Raw genomic sequence first — 16,827 nt, 5'->3', positions numbered from 1 at the left:
GGATACTCTGAAATAAATTAAGTAATATTACTTTATATTTATTTATTTATTTATTTTGAGACAGAGTCTCACTCTGTCGCCCAGGCTGGAGTGCAGTGGCGTGATCTCGGCTCACTGCAAGCTCTGCCTAATTTTTTGTATTTTTAGTAGAGACGGGGTTTCACCACGTTAGCCAGGATGGTCTGATCTCCTAACCTCGTGATCCACCCGCTTCGGCCTCCCAAAGTGCTGGGATTACGGGCATGAGCCACCGCGCCTGGCTCTACTTTATCTTTAAATGTTAATAAGCCATAACACAGACCTTTAAAATTTTAAGAGACTTTATAAAGCTCATGCCATACAACATACCAACTGGAAATAAAACATGCTTTACAAGCAAAGATAAAATATCTTGGCTGGATACAGTGGTTCATGCCTATAATCCCAGCACTTTGGGAGGCCAAGGCCGGCAGATAGCGTAAGTCCAGGAGTTGGGGACCAGCCCGGCCAACATGGCGAAACCCTATCTCTACTAAAAAATACAAAAATTAGCCGGGTGTGGTGGCACATGCCTGTAATCCCAGCTACTCCAGAGGCTGAGGCATAAGAATCACTTGAACCTGGGAAGCGGAGGTTGCAGTGAGCCAAGATCATGGCACAGCACTTCTGCCTGGGCAACAGAGCAAGATCCTGTCTCAAAAAAAAAAGTAAAATTAAAATTAAAAAATAAAATATCTTGATTTCCAGTACATTTCGTTAAAATTGAGATGCTAAAATGACAACATACAAAGATAAATGAAATTAACTTTGCTCACACTTTCCAAGAGAGGAGGAAGGGATGGAAGGAGGGATGATTCAAATACCTTCCCTTTCTAAAGAAAGCACTCAAATTAACTAATATTTCAGCATTAATTTATAGGAAGAAGTGTGGGCTGATAAGCTGGTAAACTGGAAAAGTTGATCATCTTATAAATTAAAAGAACAATAAAATATTGTTTTTATACTCCATACGTACATTCAGTAGTTACATCCTTACAGATAAAAAACAGAAGGTTAGTAAGAAACACAGGAATATAAAATAACTGCCCTGGTCTTGACATTTTTCTTCCCATTATCTTGAGATGAGATTATCACTTAAAAACTACTTCTGAAAATGATTCCTCTTTAAGAAAAAAAAAAATTCACTGAATCAATTAGTTCCTTCTGTTAAAATTTTTTCTGAAATTTCAAAACCATCTCAGTTCTCATTTTGGTACATAAAAGTGACAGATTTTTATAATAAAAAGGCAACATTTCATACAGTGACAACAATAGCATCTTATATTCAAGCAGAAGTGTACCTTGGCATAGAGACACTACTGTCGCAAAATAAGAATTAACTGCTTCTGTTACAGAGTTGTGTTAAAGATCTGTGTGAATTTAAACACAGATTTACAAAGAAGAAACATGGGAATAAAGTAATATGTCACTTTATCTAGAAGTCTATGTCAGCACATAAACAATAACTTTCTGGTTGAAAACAGAAAACTAAGAAGGAAAGTTTAAAACCTTAAAATTGTGCCAGAAAATATAGTATAAAATAATTCACTAAATTACTAACATTTCCAACGTCAAGTTATTTAAAATTGTTCAGAAAGGATTAACATAATTAGACAAGTAAAAAAAAACAAGGGTACAAATAATTGAAAGGAGAAAATCCTTAAGAAAAGAAAATGAAAAAGAGAAACAGATAATGAATGGATAAATGGATGAATGGATGGATAGATGTGTGTAATAAAGTCAGTATAGCAAAATATGAACACCTGTAGAATCTAGGTAGTGGATACATGTATGTTCACCATACAACTTCTTTTACATGTCAACATTTTTATAGGATTGAAAAATTTCAATGTTGAGGGGAAAATAAACAATAAGAGCAATCAATAAGGTTAAGATATTATAGAATAGTAATTAATAGCTTTCTTATATCCAAACAATAATTGCAAAACATAATGGAAGAACTATCCCATTCAAAATAGTAGCTGAAAAGATAAAATATCAAGGCAAAAATTTAACAAGGAAATGCAGAACTCGTATGAAAAAATATTAAAAATTTAAGGGATAATAGCTGTTTGAGGTTGTTTGAGACGAGGTCTTGCTCTGTCACCAAGGCTGGAGTGCAGTGGCACAATCACAGCTCACTGCAGCCTCCACCAAGTTCTAGGGATCCTCCCACTTCAGCCTCCCCAGCAGCTGTGACCACAGGCGAGTGCCATCATGCCCAGCTAATTTTTTTACTACTTCCCGTAGACATGGGGTCTCGCTATATTGCCCAGGCTATTCTTGAACTCCTGGGCTCAAGCAATCCTCCTGCCTCAAATTTATAAAGTGCTGGGATTATAGGCATCAGTCACTGCACCTAGCCAGATAACAGTTTTTACTGAGGTTTTGGGGCAAGCAAAAGCAGTATTTGTTCACTCTGTTTATTTTCAACCTTTGTTTTCTAATAAATTTATTTTCTAATTTTAAAATACCTCTATGGATCAGGAAAAAGAATTAAATAAATGAAAAGCAATCTACATTGTAGAAAAAGGACCTCATATCCTACAAATCATTAAGGAAAAAATAAATAACCAAAAATGTTAATAGACAAATGAATAACACAGATGAATCCTGAAAAATTACACTCAAACAGTGGTACTGATTCTGCCATCCAGGAGACATTTGGCAATGTCTGGAGGTATTTTAGGTTGTCACAAAGAGGTAGGGTCAGGGAAGCATCCTACAGTGCATAGTACAGCCCTCCATAAAAAAAGAATTATCCTGTCCAAAACGGCTGTAGTGCCAACACTGAGAAACCCTATGCTAAGTGCAAAAAGTCACACATGTTAAGAACACATATTGTATGTCTCCCTTTATTAAAAAATTCTAGAAAAGGCAAAATTACAGAGTCATTTCGAAAGCAAGTAAGGACTATCTTGAGCTTGGTGTGGGAATAGAAACTAACTGCAAAATAGGCACATGGGAACTTTCTATGGGTGACAGAAAGGTTCCAAAGCTGGATTGTAGTAATGGTTGCAAAACTATACAGATTTACTAAAACTCACAAAATTATATACTTAAAATGGGTGAATTTTGTGGTATATAAATTATACCTCAAAATAGTTTTTTTTTTTAATTGGGCAAAGAACCAGGAATTCCACAAAAAAAGATACCCAAATATTGAATAAGCACATAAAAAGGCACTCAACTTCATTAGTCATCAGGAAAATGTAAATAAAACCACCACGCTCAACAGAATGGCTAACAAAAAACATTAAAGATAATATTAGTAACAATACCAAGTGTAAGTGAAGACAGAGAGCAACTGGGAAAACTCCCATACCCTACTGACGCGAGTGTAAATTGGTACAACCACCTTGGAAGACTGGTAGTATCTTCTAAAGCTGAAAATACATATAACCTATGACCTAGAAAATTCCTTCCCAGTATATAACCAACAGAAAAAATGGCATATGTGCACCAAAATGCACAAGAATATTCATGAATCGTATTTTTTTTTTTAATTAAAAAAATTTAAGGCTGGACACGGTGACTCACACCTGTAATCTTAGCAATCTGGGAGGCCAAGGTGGGCAGATCTCTTGAGCCTAAGAATTTGAGACCAGCCTGGGCAACATGGCAAAATCCCATCTCTACAAAAAATACAAAAATTAGCTGGGCATGGTGGCAGGTGCCTACAGTCCCAGCTACTTGGGAGGCTGGGGTGGGAGGATCACCTGAGCCCGGGGAGTTGACCACGCCACTGCACTCCAGCCTGGATGACAGAGGTGAGACTCTGTCTCAAGAAAAAAAAAAAAAATAAAACAAATAAAGATGGGCTCTCCCTATGTTGTCCAGGCTGTACTTGAACTCCTGGGCTCAAGCGACCCTCCCACCTTGGCATCCCAAAGTGCTGGGATTACAGGCATGAGCCCCTGCACCAGGCCATGAATCATATTCTTAATATACAAAAAGTGTAAACAATCCAAATACTACAGAATGGATAAATTATAATATTTCATAAAATACCATAAAGCAAAGAAAAAGATCAAATGATTACTACATGCAACGACACGGATGAAACTCACTCATATAATGTTTAGCAAAAGAAGCCCAATACAAAGGAATATATTAAATGATTACAGGATTAAAAGAATCATGTAAATGATTATATGAAGCCCAAAAACACACCAATAAGATTGCAGTGGTCTGAGTAAGAGACTGCAGCAGTTTTGACTAGTGAAATGACAGTGAAGAAAGAAACAAGTAGATCTGAGAAATATTTAGTAGGTAGAATTAACAGGCCTTGGTGCTTAATTAGGTTTGGAGGGGAAGGCAGCAACAGGTGTTAAAAATGACCTCTAGGTCTCTGGCCTATGCAACTGGTAGATGGAAGTGGTAATTACTGAATGGGAACACAGAAGGAGCAAATTTGTGGCTGACATCATGAGCTGAATTAGTTCATCTTTTGGACTTGCAGTTTAAGGTATCTGTGAGACATCTAAGCAGAAATCTCTAACAGACGGTTGGATGTGTAGATCTAGAGTTCAAAAGGGAAGTATTAGGGTAGAGACAGAAATTGCATTTAGATGGTAACTGAAGCCATGGGAGAAGGCGGGTTCTCTTAAGAAAAGGAGAAGGCGGCCTATACCCAAGCCCTGTGGAATTCCCACACCTTAAAGACAGAAAGAGGAAGAGTCAGCAAAGGAATGTGAGGAACAGACACAGAGGTGGAAGGAAAATCAAGAGTATGGTGACTTAAAAGCCAAAAGATGAACTTTTTAAAGGAAAGAATGGTCAAGTATCTCAAATGGTCCTGATAGGTCAAGTAAGAATGGTAAGTGTACCCTGAATTTAGGGACGTGAAGAATCTTAAGACCATGGCAAGAGTCATTATTGGGGGAAGTGGTGGGTGGAGGTTGTCAAATAAATAATACAAGAAAATGTCACAGAACTGAAGGACGTAAGTCTTTGATTGAAAGGACTAACCAAGAGCCCAGCAAAGCGAAAGACGACGACGAGACCTACATCAAAGTACATCACCATGAACAGAGGATAAAAGAAAATCCTAAAGGCTATTAAGAGAAAAAGATGGCAAAGGATCCAGGAAGCAAAATGGTATCAGACATTCAACAGCAACTCTTGAAGCCAGAAGATAATGAATGGAAGAAAGTCTTCAAAACTAACAGACTCTAAATCTTAAAAATTCTTTAAAAACTTACTTTTAAACTAGAATTATATATATTAAGTTGTGACCTTATAATAAAGACATATTTAGACAGGCAAGTTCTTAAAAAATATGTTTTCCATGGATCCTTTCTCAAAAGGCTACTAAAGGCTGTACACAACAAAAACAAGGAGGAAATACGAACAGGAAAAACAAAGTGTTTAAAACATCCTTGAAGTAGTTTGTGTTCCCAAAACTTCTAGGGAAAAAACTGTAAGTCATTATTAAGATACTAAAAAAGACCTAAACAGAGATAAAACATGCACAGGTGGGAAGACTCAATATCAAAAAGAGGTTAATTTTTCCAAAACTAATTTATAAATTCAATGAGATCTCTCCCAAAAAACAGGGTTTTTTTTGTTTTTTTGGTTTTTTTTTTTTTTGTGGCACTCAACCAGGCTAACTCGAAAATGTACACAGAAGCCCTGAGGGCCAAGAATAATACTAAACTATGTTGAAGAAACAGCAGACATTTATTTTAATGCTTTCCTAATTAAGACAGTGGGATACTGGTACAGGAATAGACAAATAGATCAATGAAGAGAACAGAGAATGCAGAAACAGACACATGCTACACAACAGAGCACTGCAGAGCAGTGGGGAAATATTTTTCTTTCCAGTGAATAGTTCTGGGACAATCGTGTATCCATATGGGGAAAAAAATGAAACTGGACCCCTACCTCACACCATTTACAAAAATCTATTCTAGGTAGATTGTAGATCTAATTGTCAAAGAAAAGCAAAACCATAAAGCTTTTAGAAGATAATATAGAAAATTATCTTCATGATCACAGGCTAGGAAAAAATGTCTTACATAACACAAAGAGCATCAACTATAAAGGAAAAAACTGACAAATTGGACCATGTTAAAGAATTCATAAAAAGACACTACAATGAGAATGAAAAGACAGGTCTCAGAATGAGAATATACTTGCAATAACTATCACCAGCAAATAGTTAAAATTCAAAACACATATATTGTACACACATACACACACACACACACTCAACATATAAACAAAAAGACATCAATAGAAAAATGAGTAAGAGACCCGAACACAAAAGAAGAAATTCAGATTACCAAAAATATATTAAAAGAATTATTTTTAGTAATCTGTGAAAGGTGAATTAAACACACAATAAGAAATGTAACACATTATCAGGCTGTCAAAAGTTTAAAATTCTGACAACACTAAATGTTAGCAAAGATGCAGGGCAAGGAAATTCTTAAACTGCTGGTGGGAATGTAAACTTGTGTAATTAGTTTGGCATCATCTGGCAAAATTAAAGATACACTACCCTATAACCTAGCAATTCCATTCCTGGATTAACGCTTAGTGAAACTCATGCATATGTGCAACTACTATTTTGTGTAAGAGCCAAAAACTGAAAGCAACCAATATATCCACTAATAGTACAATAGTAAATAATTGGTGATATCATCATATAACAGAATACAATGCTACAATAAAAAAGAACTACAGCTCTATGTGATAAAGATGAACCTCACAAACATAATACTGACTTTGAAAGAAGCAAGACACAAAAGAATATGCTCAATATGATTCCATTCATATAAAGCTCAAGTGCATACAAAACTAAATTTATAACATTTAGGGATATAAACCTAGACAGTAAATGATTAAGAGAAACAAAAAAACGAATAATTTAAAGATATGATAGTGGTTTCCTTTAGGGAGAGAGAAGGTATTAGACACAGAAAGGAGGCAACAGGGATTCTCGGATGTTGGCAGAATTCCTTGACACTGATGGTTGTTAATAATTAATTCACTTCATTATCTGCTAAATGTATATGTTTCCATACTTTTTAATACAAAGATTATATATTTTACTATTTTTTAAAAGACACAAAGCCATCAGTTGTCACACAGAAATCACTTTCATCCAGCACACAGCCAAGAGTTTAGTTTCAACTGGTTTAATAGATAATATAGCTTTCCAGAAATGCAATTCAATTAATATCTTATGTCATTCTTTTTTTCTGTTAAAAACAAAAGAAATCCAGTGGGGGGAGCAGGGGGCAGTGGCTCACGCCTGTAATCTCAGCACTTTGGGAGGCCAAGGCAGGCAGATCACCTGAGGTCAGGAGTTCAAGACCACCCTGGCTAACATGGTGAAACCCTGTCTCTACTAAAAATACAAAAAATTAGCCAGGCACAGTGGCATGCACCTGTAGTCCCAACTACTCTAGAGGCTGAGGCAGGAGAATTGCTTGAACCTGGGAAGCGGAGATAGCAGTAAGCCAAGATTGCGCCACTGCACTGCAGCCTGGACGATAGAGAGGGACTCCATCTCAAAAAAAAAAAAAAAAAAAAAAAGAAATCCAAAGATTAAAAAATTGTGAAGGATATGACCTATCTTCATTTATATATCAAATAATACTATTTTTAAAAGAGAAAATAAATTTAAAGTAGTGAAGTTTTTTCAGGCAAGGAAGTAACTGCTAAATGTGTACAGTGCTGGACTGAGTGGAAGGAATACAACAAGTATACCATGGAAGAATGACACAAACTAAATACACAACATGATTACCTGTAGGTTACACACCCCAAATCTGAAAATCTACTCTGAAATGCTCCAAAATCTGAAACTTTCTGAGTGCTAACATGACATGATGTTCAAAGGAAATGCTCACTACAGCATTTTCAATTTCAGATGTTCAATAACTAAGTATAATGCAAATATTCCAAAATCCAAAAAATTCCAAAATCCGAAACACTCCTGGTCCCAAGCATTTGGGAAATGGGATACTCAACCTCATCTCTATTTACAATATGATCTTTGTAAGTTACCAATTTCCATAAGCAAATGATAGAATCAAGTTTATAAACAGTTTTCTACTACATACTACTATGTACAATGTTAAGGTTCCACAGCTTTTTCCCCCAAATATAAGGAAGTTTATAAATCCTCAATTTCTACGGAATCTTGAAAAACAAAAACTTTTAGAAAAAAGAGGCCATAAGAAGTCAGATAAGTTTTAATTTCAAATTTTATTTTTTAAAAAACTCACACCCTACTCCTTAGAAGCAGACAGCAGTGAAATGAAAAAAGAAAAAATAGTGCCAGCCCATGCGCTTCAAATATCATACTAAAATACAGTCATCAAGACCACAGAAATTCTTCTTGACACGATTTTATAGTGCTCAAATAACTACATGAAATAAGACTCTTGTTTTTCAGAAAATTTTCAATTAATGTCTCAGTATAGGAAGATAGATCACATTTTGCAGAAAGTGTCGTGAAAGAATAACACAGGGCTTTAGTATCTCCACACAATCTGCCCATGCCATTAGAAACCAACAAAATGGTTTATTATCTTCTTGGTTCCTTTTCCTATCTCACCCCATATTTTGCATCTATGAGCTCTAAACGTAATTTCTACCATTTACTGAGCCCTTTCAATGTGCCTTATATTTATTATCTTCTTTAATCCTCACACTGAGGATATCTTACGGATGAGCAAAGTTAGGTATAGGACAAATAAGAAACTTGTTCAAGGTCATATGCTGCTATTGAGTGAGAGAGCTGTTATATTCCAACTTCAGAGCCAGTGCTCTCACTACTAAACTGTTTATATTCGATAAAACATATTTACACCATGAAAACTGCCCATAATCACCTACCACCTTCTAACTACAAGATTCTAGGTGCCTTGAGGATTTATTTTTGCCTTTCCAGGCTAAGTACATACTCACAGAACTTTAATGGGTGAAAGAATCTCGACTCTTAAGAAAGTCAGTATTATGGCTAAGAAAACGGAGGCCCAGAGAAGTTATGTGTTTTGTCCAGGATTACAAAGCCGGTTTCTGACAGCCAGCACTAAAACACAACTCTAGATTCCTAGGAGTGATCTTCCCACTACACTGAAGCCTTGCATCTTATGTAGCTCTTGCTGAAACCCATACTCTACCCTCCACACAAATAACAAAGCTTATTTTGCCAACTTCCACAGCATATGATAGCTTCCACGATAGCATTCATATGTAGATAAAACACATTCTTTCATTTCAACAAGTAAACAGATACATCACTATTTGCTAAGGCAGTGGATGAACCCAAATACATATCAAAATTTTGGCCCTTAATTTTATTATAGAAACATAAACATATTAACTGTAGTAAGTGACGAGTGCTATGATAGCCATGTGAACAATGTGTTCTGAAAGCACACAGAGAGGAGTAGATACTTCAGCCTGGATAAAGAATGAGGACTGGGGTTTTGACATGATGCATTTGAGGCAGGGCAAAGGCAGAAGTATAATGGTGCTTAGAAAGTAGTAGGCAGCCGCGGATGGTGGCTTCCCGCCTGTAATCCTACCACTTTGGGAGGCCGAGGCGGGCAGATCACCTGAGGTCAGGAGTTCGAGACCAGCCTGACCAACATAGAGAAACTCTATTTGTACTAAAAATAAAAAATTAGCCGGGCGTGGTGGCACATGCCTGTAAACCCAGCTACTCCGGAGGCTGAGGCAGGAGAATCGCTTGAACCCGGGAAGGGGAGGTTGCAGTGAGCTGAGATCGCGCTATTGCACTCCAGCCTGGGCAAAGGGCGAAAAAAAAAAAAAAAGTAGTGGGCAAAATGCTCTCATTTCTTCCAGTGACTGTTAAAATAAAAACAATACTAAATATGGGCTCAGAAGACCTGAGTTCAAGTCTAGGCTGAGACTCATGTGGCTGTGAACAATTTCAATATCTTCATCTGTGAAATGTGGATACTAATACTGACCTGCCTACCTCACAAGATTTTTATGGGGGCCAAATTATTTGAAAGTACTTAACTTCAAAGCCCTGTATAAATGTAAGTTATTTTCTTACGTTTTCACTTCTAGGCAACCCTGTGGGTCCTTCCCCTAAACGCTGTCTCATAAAAAATTCGCCCTTCAGGATGAAAATACTCCAATGACATCATTCATATGTCTAGGAGATATATTATTACTAGGAGACCATATTACTAGGAGATAGTAAACAGTTAACATTAGTGCCTTCAGGTTGAAACGCCAAGCTTCTTCCTATTGAAATAAATATATGCGTGTGTGTTTTTAATTTCTTAAGCGCTGATACTTCTAGTCAATGCTTACTATAAATATATTTAAAACTAGTACCACATGAAGGTCTTCTTTTGGAAATTTTGTCAGAAATTCCATTCCATTTTATAGTATGCTGTAGAGCAACCAACTCAAGAAGAGACCGCAAGTAGCAATCACTTTGATCCCAACTAGTTCTGTATTAGCTCTAGATACAACCAGAAAAATACCCTGGACCCTAAAAAGGGAACTGTTACACTACAAGCATGCACGCGAATGCAGGCAGTAGACAAATCCACTGCAAAGTGCAATGAGTTTCTCATTCTAAAATACCTGAAGGGCACAACCAGACCCCTCCTATAAATTAAGGAACACTCTCATTTCCTTTGAAGTTCGACAGAGTAGACTTTATAACCCTGTCTCCCTTTCCAATCGCTCTTTAAACTCCATCCAGGCCCCATTTTGTTCCGTAAACCCGACTTCTTACCTACTCCTTGGATGACCAGCCAAGTAAAGTTGCATCGAACCGTAACAGTCAAAAGAAGGAGCAAGAGACAGGAAAGGGACTAGGGGAGCAGAAGTCCTCCCGCCACTCCAGGCCAGTGGCTGTTTTATCTTCGCAGTACAACTTCCCGTTTTCTCCTTCTTACCTTGTACACCTTCCCAAAGGCTCCGTCGCCCAATTCTCCTATAATCTCCCAAAAGTCTTCGGGGTTCAGGTCCCTCTTCACGTGTTCGTACTGCTTCTTCTTCTTCTCGCTCCCCAACTTGAAGATCTTACGGAAATTGAAGAAGGACATTTTTCCTCCCAACACAGAGTTCCTTGCACTTAAGGACTAAAAACAATAAAAGGCAAAGTTTCTCCTCCCTGCTCTCCCGCGCGAGCCCGGCTGGCGGCGGCGGGCGCGGCGTCCCTCGGCCCCCGCAGCTCCGGCCGGGCGGTCCCGGGAGAAGGCGGGGCGGCGACCCGGGCTCCGGCCCGCGGTGGGGGTGCTGCGCGAGCGGCCCCTCCGCCAAGCCCGGCCCGCGAGCGGCGCGGTGGGTACCTCGCCTCCGGCCCACCCTCCGGGAGCGGCACCTGCCCGCAAGCTCGCTCCCACTCGGCCTGGTCCGACGGGTCCGAGCGGTCAGGACGCCCGTGGCGGCGGCGGCTTAGGCCCGTGTCACGGCGAGTCTCCAGGGGCGGCGGCTACTCCGGGAAAGAGAAGCGGCCGGCGGCCTCGGAGGCGGGCAGTCGAGGAGCCGAGCCCTCCCGCCTCGGGCTGCGAGCCTAGGGTCTCCTCCGCCGCCGTCCGCTCCCGCGGCGCAAGGCCCGCGCGTCCCCTCGGGTCTAGGGCGCCGCCGCCGCCTCCGCCGCCTGGCTCCCTCCCTAGCCCACACAGCCTGGGCCTGGAGCGCGCGCCGACGCCGACTCCGGAGCGCGCCCGCGCGCTTTCCCGGCTGCGCGCCCGCCCGGTCACGCGCCCTGCTCACCGCGCGCTCGCGTTGGGGCGTCCCCTCTGGCCCCGCGCACGCGCCCTGGGTCCCGCAGACTGGCTGTCCCCGAGGGTTCGCGTGAGCGGAGCACCGGGCTTGGGGTGCGGGGGCCTCGTGTGATGGACGCATTTGCTCTTTGGTCCCTGACGATTGTTTCTCATTTGCCCTCCAAGGCCCAAATCCTGTCAGTCCACGACCTTGGTGGAGCGGCCCCCGTGGGCAGGACCCTGTTGATTGTGCTAGCGGATGTTGCCTCCATTCTGGATCTGGGAAAAACTGTGGAGTGAAAGGCCGACCTATTAGGGTTGGGACCCGAAAGCGGACTTTTTCGCTCTCAGATGGGCCCCAGGTACAATGGGAGGGGAGTTTGTGTGGTGGTTGTGAACTTGAGCTTTGGAGAGAGAGAACTGTGACCTTGGGCAGGTAACCTCTCCGAGTCTCAGTTTCCTCGCTGTAAAATGAAGATCCTAATAGTCCCTACCAGAAGGTTGTGAATGAGGCAATGGATGGAAGCCTTTTGCGCGGCCCCTGCACCCGCAAACGCTCAATCTTAGTTCTTACTCTTGTTGTTTTAAGTGTGCAGGCAAGGTAGACACAGATACCTAAAAATTGCTTAACACAACTTTTTTTTTTTCCTTTTTTTCTTTGTCTTTCTTTTTGAGACGGAGTCTCGCTCTGTTGCCCAGCCTGGAGTGCAGTGGGGCGAACTCGGCTCACTGCAAACTCCGCCTCCGGGCTTCACACCGTTCTCCTGTCTCAGCCTCCGGAGTGGCTGGGACTACAGGCGCCCGCCACCACGCCCGGCTAGTTTTTTTCTATTTTTAGTAGAGACGGGGTTTCACTGTGTTAGCCAGGATGGTCTCGATCTCCTGACCTCATGATCCACCCGCCTTGGCCTCCCAAAGTGCTGGGATTACAGGCATGAGCCACTGCGCCCGGCCCCCACTTCTCAAGTGATGACTGCGACACTCCCTTGAGGGTAAAACTAACTTATAGCCACCTCCACAACTGTAAACCTGGTGTCACTCTTGGTGACTCCGCCTCAACTAAGGCCCCCACTTCCTGATCTGCCTCCAGCCCCCTTGGACAGCACTCTCTGGTGGGGCAGTGTGGGCGTTGGCTGGAATCCGTCAGGTGGTGACCTACCTTCTCCTCCAAGGCAACTCTTTCAACCCAGATGTTTGTTGTTCATCACAATATACAAGTACCCAGCAACATTCCTGGCATATAATAGGAAGGCAGATCTGGTGAATGAATGAATGGCGATATCTGGAGCAGAGACAATGTATATATATTGCTGTTTATGTAATGTCCGCCCCCCCAGTCATTTTGCCCTCCAGCCCCAAGATGGCATAGCAAAACCCCCCTTCCAGTAAGACGCTTAAGATGATTCAATTCCTTGAGATCCTTCTGTTTTGTAAAGTGTTATTGCAATATATTAATATACAATAAATTGTACATATTTAAAGTGTGCATTTGTTTTTTTGCTAGTACTTTTTTGCTTTTATTTTTTAAAATTATACTTTAAGTTCTGGGATGCATGTGCAGAACGTGCAGGTTTGTTACATAGGTATACACGTGCCATGGTGGTTTGCTGCAACTGTGCACTTTTATATGTTTTGACAAATGTATAGACCTGTGAAAACAACACTATAATTATTTTTAATTATTATGATTTATGGAGAAAATGAAATGCTTAAAAAATAAAATTAAAAGTACTATAATTCTACTATCCAGACATGACCGTTGGTAAGAACTTACATTTCAAAACAGGATTTTTTTGGCTGTGCATTAACTTTTTTCAACATGGTTGAGGTTTGCTACATAAAAAGGTTTGCATCCTGCACTTCGCATATTTCAATACAATTAATAATTGTTCTCTTCCATTATAAGATATTTAGATTATAATTTCTCTGTTTTTAATAAAATATGGATAAATATCTTTGTACACAAATCTTTTCCCACATACTTGATTATTTCCTTAGGATAAATTGCCAGAAGTAGATTTTGGTCAATGGGTATATGTCTGTTTCCTTATTTTGTTCTTTTCAAAATAGAAAAGACTTTACAATTTTGTCAATTAAAAGATACTATATTCTTGACTGGGTGGAGTGGCTCACACCTGTAATCCCAGGCTGAGGTGGGAGGATTGCTTGAGCCCAGGAGTTTGAGACCAGACTGGCCAACATGGCAAGATCACATCTCTACCAAAAATTAAAAACAAAAAAATTAGCTGGGCATGGTGGCACTTACCTGTGGTCTCAGCTACTGGGGAGGGTGAGGCAGGAGGATCACTTGGGCCCAAGAGGATGAGGCTGCAGTGAGCCATGTTTGTGCCACTGCACCCCAGCCTGGGCAACAAAGCGAGAACTCGTCTCAAAGAAAAAATAAAATAAAAATTAAAGATAGTATATTTTTGTTGTAAATAATTCAAATAATACAGACATTAAAAACTAGGAAACTGTCTATAATTCTGTCCTCCTTCCTTCCCCGCTACTCATAGTTACCATCGACCTAACCACTGTTAAAAGTTAAGCCTGTGATGATGGATATGTTTATGTAATAGACAGTAGTGGTATACAGTTATCACCCAACTCATCTAGTTATATACATTAAATATGAACAGCTTATTGTATGTCAATAATAATTCAATAAGTGGTTTTTAAAAAGTCACTAGCAAAGCAAAGATAAAGTTCTAACACCATTAAGAAATAGAAATAGGCTGGGCAGGGGGGCTCACATCTGTAATCCCAGCACTTTGAGAGGCTAAGGTGGGTGGATCACCTGAGGCCAGGAGTTTGAGATGAACATGGCCAATATGGCAAAACCCAGTCTCTACCAAAAACACAAAAATTAGCCGGGTGTGTGGTGTGTGCCTGTAATCCCAGCTACTCAGGAGGCTGAGGCAGGAGAATCGCTTGAACCTGGGAGGTGGAGGTTGCAGTGACCTGAGATCATGCCACTGCACTTCACCTGGGCAACAGAGCTAGACCCTGTCTCAAAAAAAAAAAAAAAAAGAGAAAGAAAGAAATAGAAACATTCTTATAAATTTTTTCGTATATTATGAAAAAAAGAAATGGAAATGAGCCTCTTGTAAAAGCTTCTCCTTTTAATAAAATAATACACATGGCCAAATAAAAAAAGTTAAGCCTATGAGCATGAGAGAATTTTGGGGGACAATAAAAAAGGGTTTATAATTAGATTATGGTGATTATTGTACACTTAGAATGGGTGAATTACATGCTTTGTCAATTATACCTCAATAAAACTACTTTGAAAAAGTTAGGCATATATATTTTTTTTCTGTGTGTGTGTGCGTATGTGTGTATTTATATATATACATACACACACACACACACACACACACATATATATATATATATATTTTTTTTTTTTTTTTTGAGATAGAGTTTCACTCTGTCGCCCAGGCTGGAGTGCAGTGGTGCGATCTCGGCTCACTGCAACCTCTGCCACCTGGGTTCAAGCAATTCTCCTGCCTCAGCCTCTTGAGTAGCTGGGATTACAGGCGCACACCACCACGCCCAGCTAATTTTTTGTATTTTTAGTAGAGACAGGATTTTGCTATGTTGGCCAGGCTGGTCCTAAACTCCTGACCTCAAGTGTTCTGCCCGCCTAGGCCTCCCAAAGTGCTGGGATTACAGGTGTTAGCCACCACACCCGGCCGCACATATATTTTTTAAAATATAAAACCGGCATCATCCAACACAGATCGTTGACATCTTTCCAAGCCGCCCCAGATAGATCTGTCTAATCCTTTTTTAATAGCTGCACAGAGTTCTAGTGTCTAACTATGCCGTAATTTATTTAAGCATTTCTCTGTTGACAGGCATGGCAGGCATCTAGGTAGTTTGCAATTTTTTTGTCATCATACGCAGTTCCACAGTGAGCATACATATACAAGCATCTTTGCGTATTTGTCTGATTATATTCCCTTAAGACACAATTCAAGAAGTGGAATTGATGAGTCAAAGACTGTATTAAAATTTTTTTTGCTCTGTATTGCCTAACTGGCCTCTAAAAAGGTTGGTAGCCAAATATGGTGGCTCATGCCTCTAACCTCAGCACTCTGGGAGACTGAACCAGCAGGTTTGCTTGAGCCCAGGAGTTCCAGACCAGCCTGGGCAACATAGTGAGACCCTCATTTCTACAAAAAATAAAAAAATTAGCCAACCATGGTGGTGCATACCTGTAGTCCCAGCTACATGGAAGACTGAGACAGGAGGGAGGATCACTTGAGCCCAGGAGGTCAAGGCTGCAGTGAGACATGATCGTGCCACTGCACACCAGCCCGGGTGACAAAGCAAGGCCCTGTCTCAAAAAGAAAAAAAGAAAAAGAAAAAGGTTGGCATATGAGAGTGTCAAATTTCATCACACCCTCAGTAGCAACAAGGTATTATCCATCTTTTTTTTTTTTTTTTTTTTTGAGACGGAGTCTCGCGCTGTCGCCCAGGCTGGAGTGCAGTGGCGTGATCTCGGCTCACTGCAACCTCTGCCTCCTGGGTTCAAGCAATTACCCTGCCTCAGCCTCCCAAGCAGCTGGGATTACAGGCGCCTGCCACCACACCAGGCTAATTTTTTGTATTTTCAATAGAGACAGGGTTTCACTGTGTCGGCCAGGCTGGTCTCAAACTCCTGACCTCAAGTGATCCACCTGCCTCAGCCTCCCAAAGAATTGGGATTACAGGCGTGAGCCACTGCGCCTGGCCTATCCATTAATCTTTACCAAGCTAATAGCCCCAAAATAACTTATCTTAATTTAGAATTATCTGATTATTAATGATGTAATACTTTTCCATTTGTATACTGGCCACTTTTATTTCTTATTTTATGAATTGCTTCATAATATCAACGAATAATATCAAATAATGTTTGTCAGTATTCTATAAATGACATGAGCTAGTCTAACATACTTTGATGAAATGATCACAGGGTTAATAATAGCTTATATATTTTCACCATGAAGTTATAGCCACAGAAATTACTTAGTAACACTGGGTGTGATGTCATTTAGTCAGATCAGATTTTCCCAGTGAAGGCCAAGACATGTAGATGTCT

The 16,827-nt window shown here is 40.4% G+C and overlaps 1 protein-coding gene across 2 annotated transcripts in view; it reads right to left on the bottom strand.

Annotated features, from left to right (window-relative positions):
* The window catches only part of SLK (STE20 like kinase), a 61,126-nt gene extending 49,459 nt beyond the window's left edge, over positions 1 to 11,667 (bottom strand). For both annotated transcript variants that reach the window (XM_025396713.1, XM_025396714.1), the window contains exon 1: positions 10,926 to 11,667. In XM_025396713.1, the coding sequence (XP_025252498.1) occupies positions 10,926 to 11,075 (150 nt within the window). In that variant the 5' untranslated portion in view covers positions 11,076 to 11,667. The remainder of the gene's footprint in view (positions 1 to 10,925) is intronic.
* Between the last annotated feature and the right edge of the window lie 5,160 nt (positions 11,668 to 16,827).

This window comes from Theropithecus gelada, chromosome 9, assembly GCF_003255815.1.
Source record: "Theropithecus gelada isolate Dixy chromosome 9, Tgel_1.0, whole genome shotgun sequence".
NCBI lineage: Eukaryota > Metazoa > Chordata > Mammalia > Primates > Cercopithecidae > Theropithecus > Theropithecus gelada.
The sequence above is the reverse complement of the archived record's forward strand: the minus strand, read 5'-3'. Positions and strand labels throughout refer to the sequence as shown.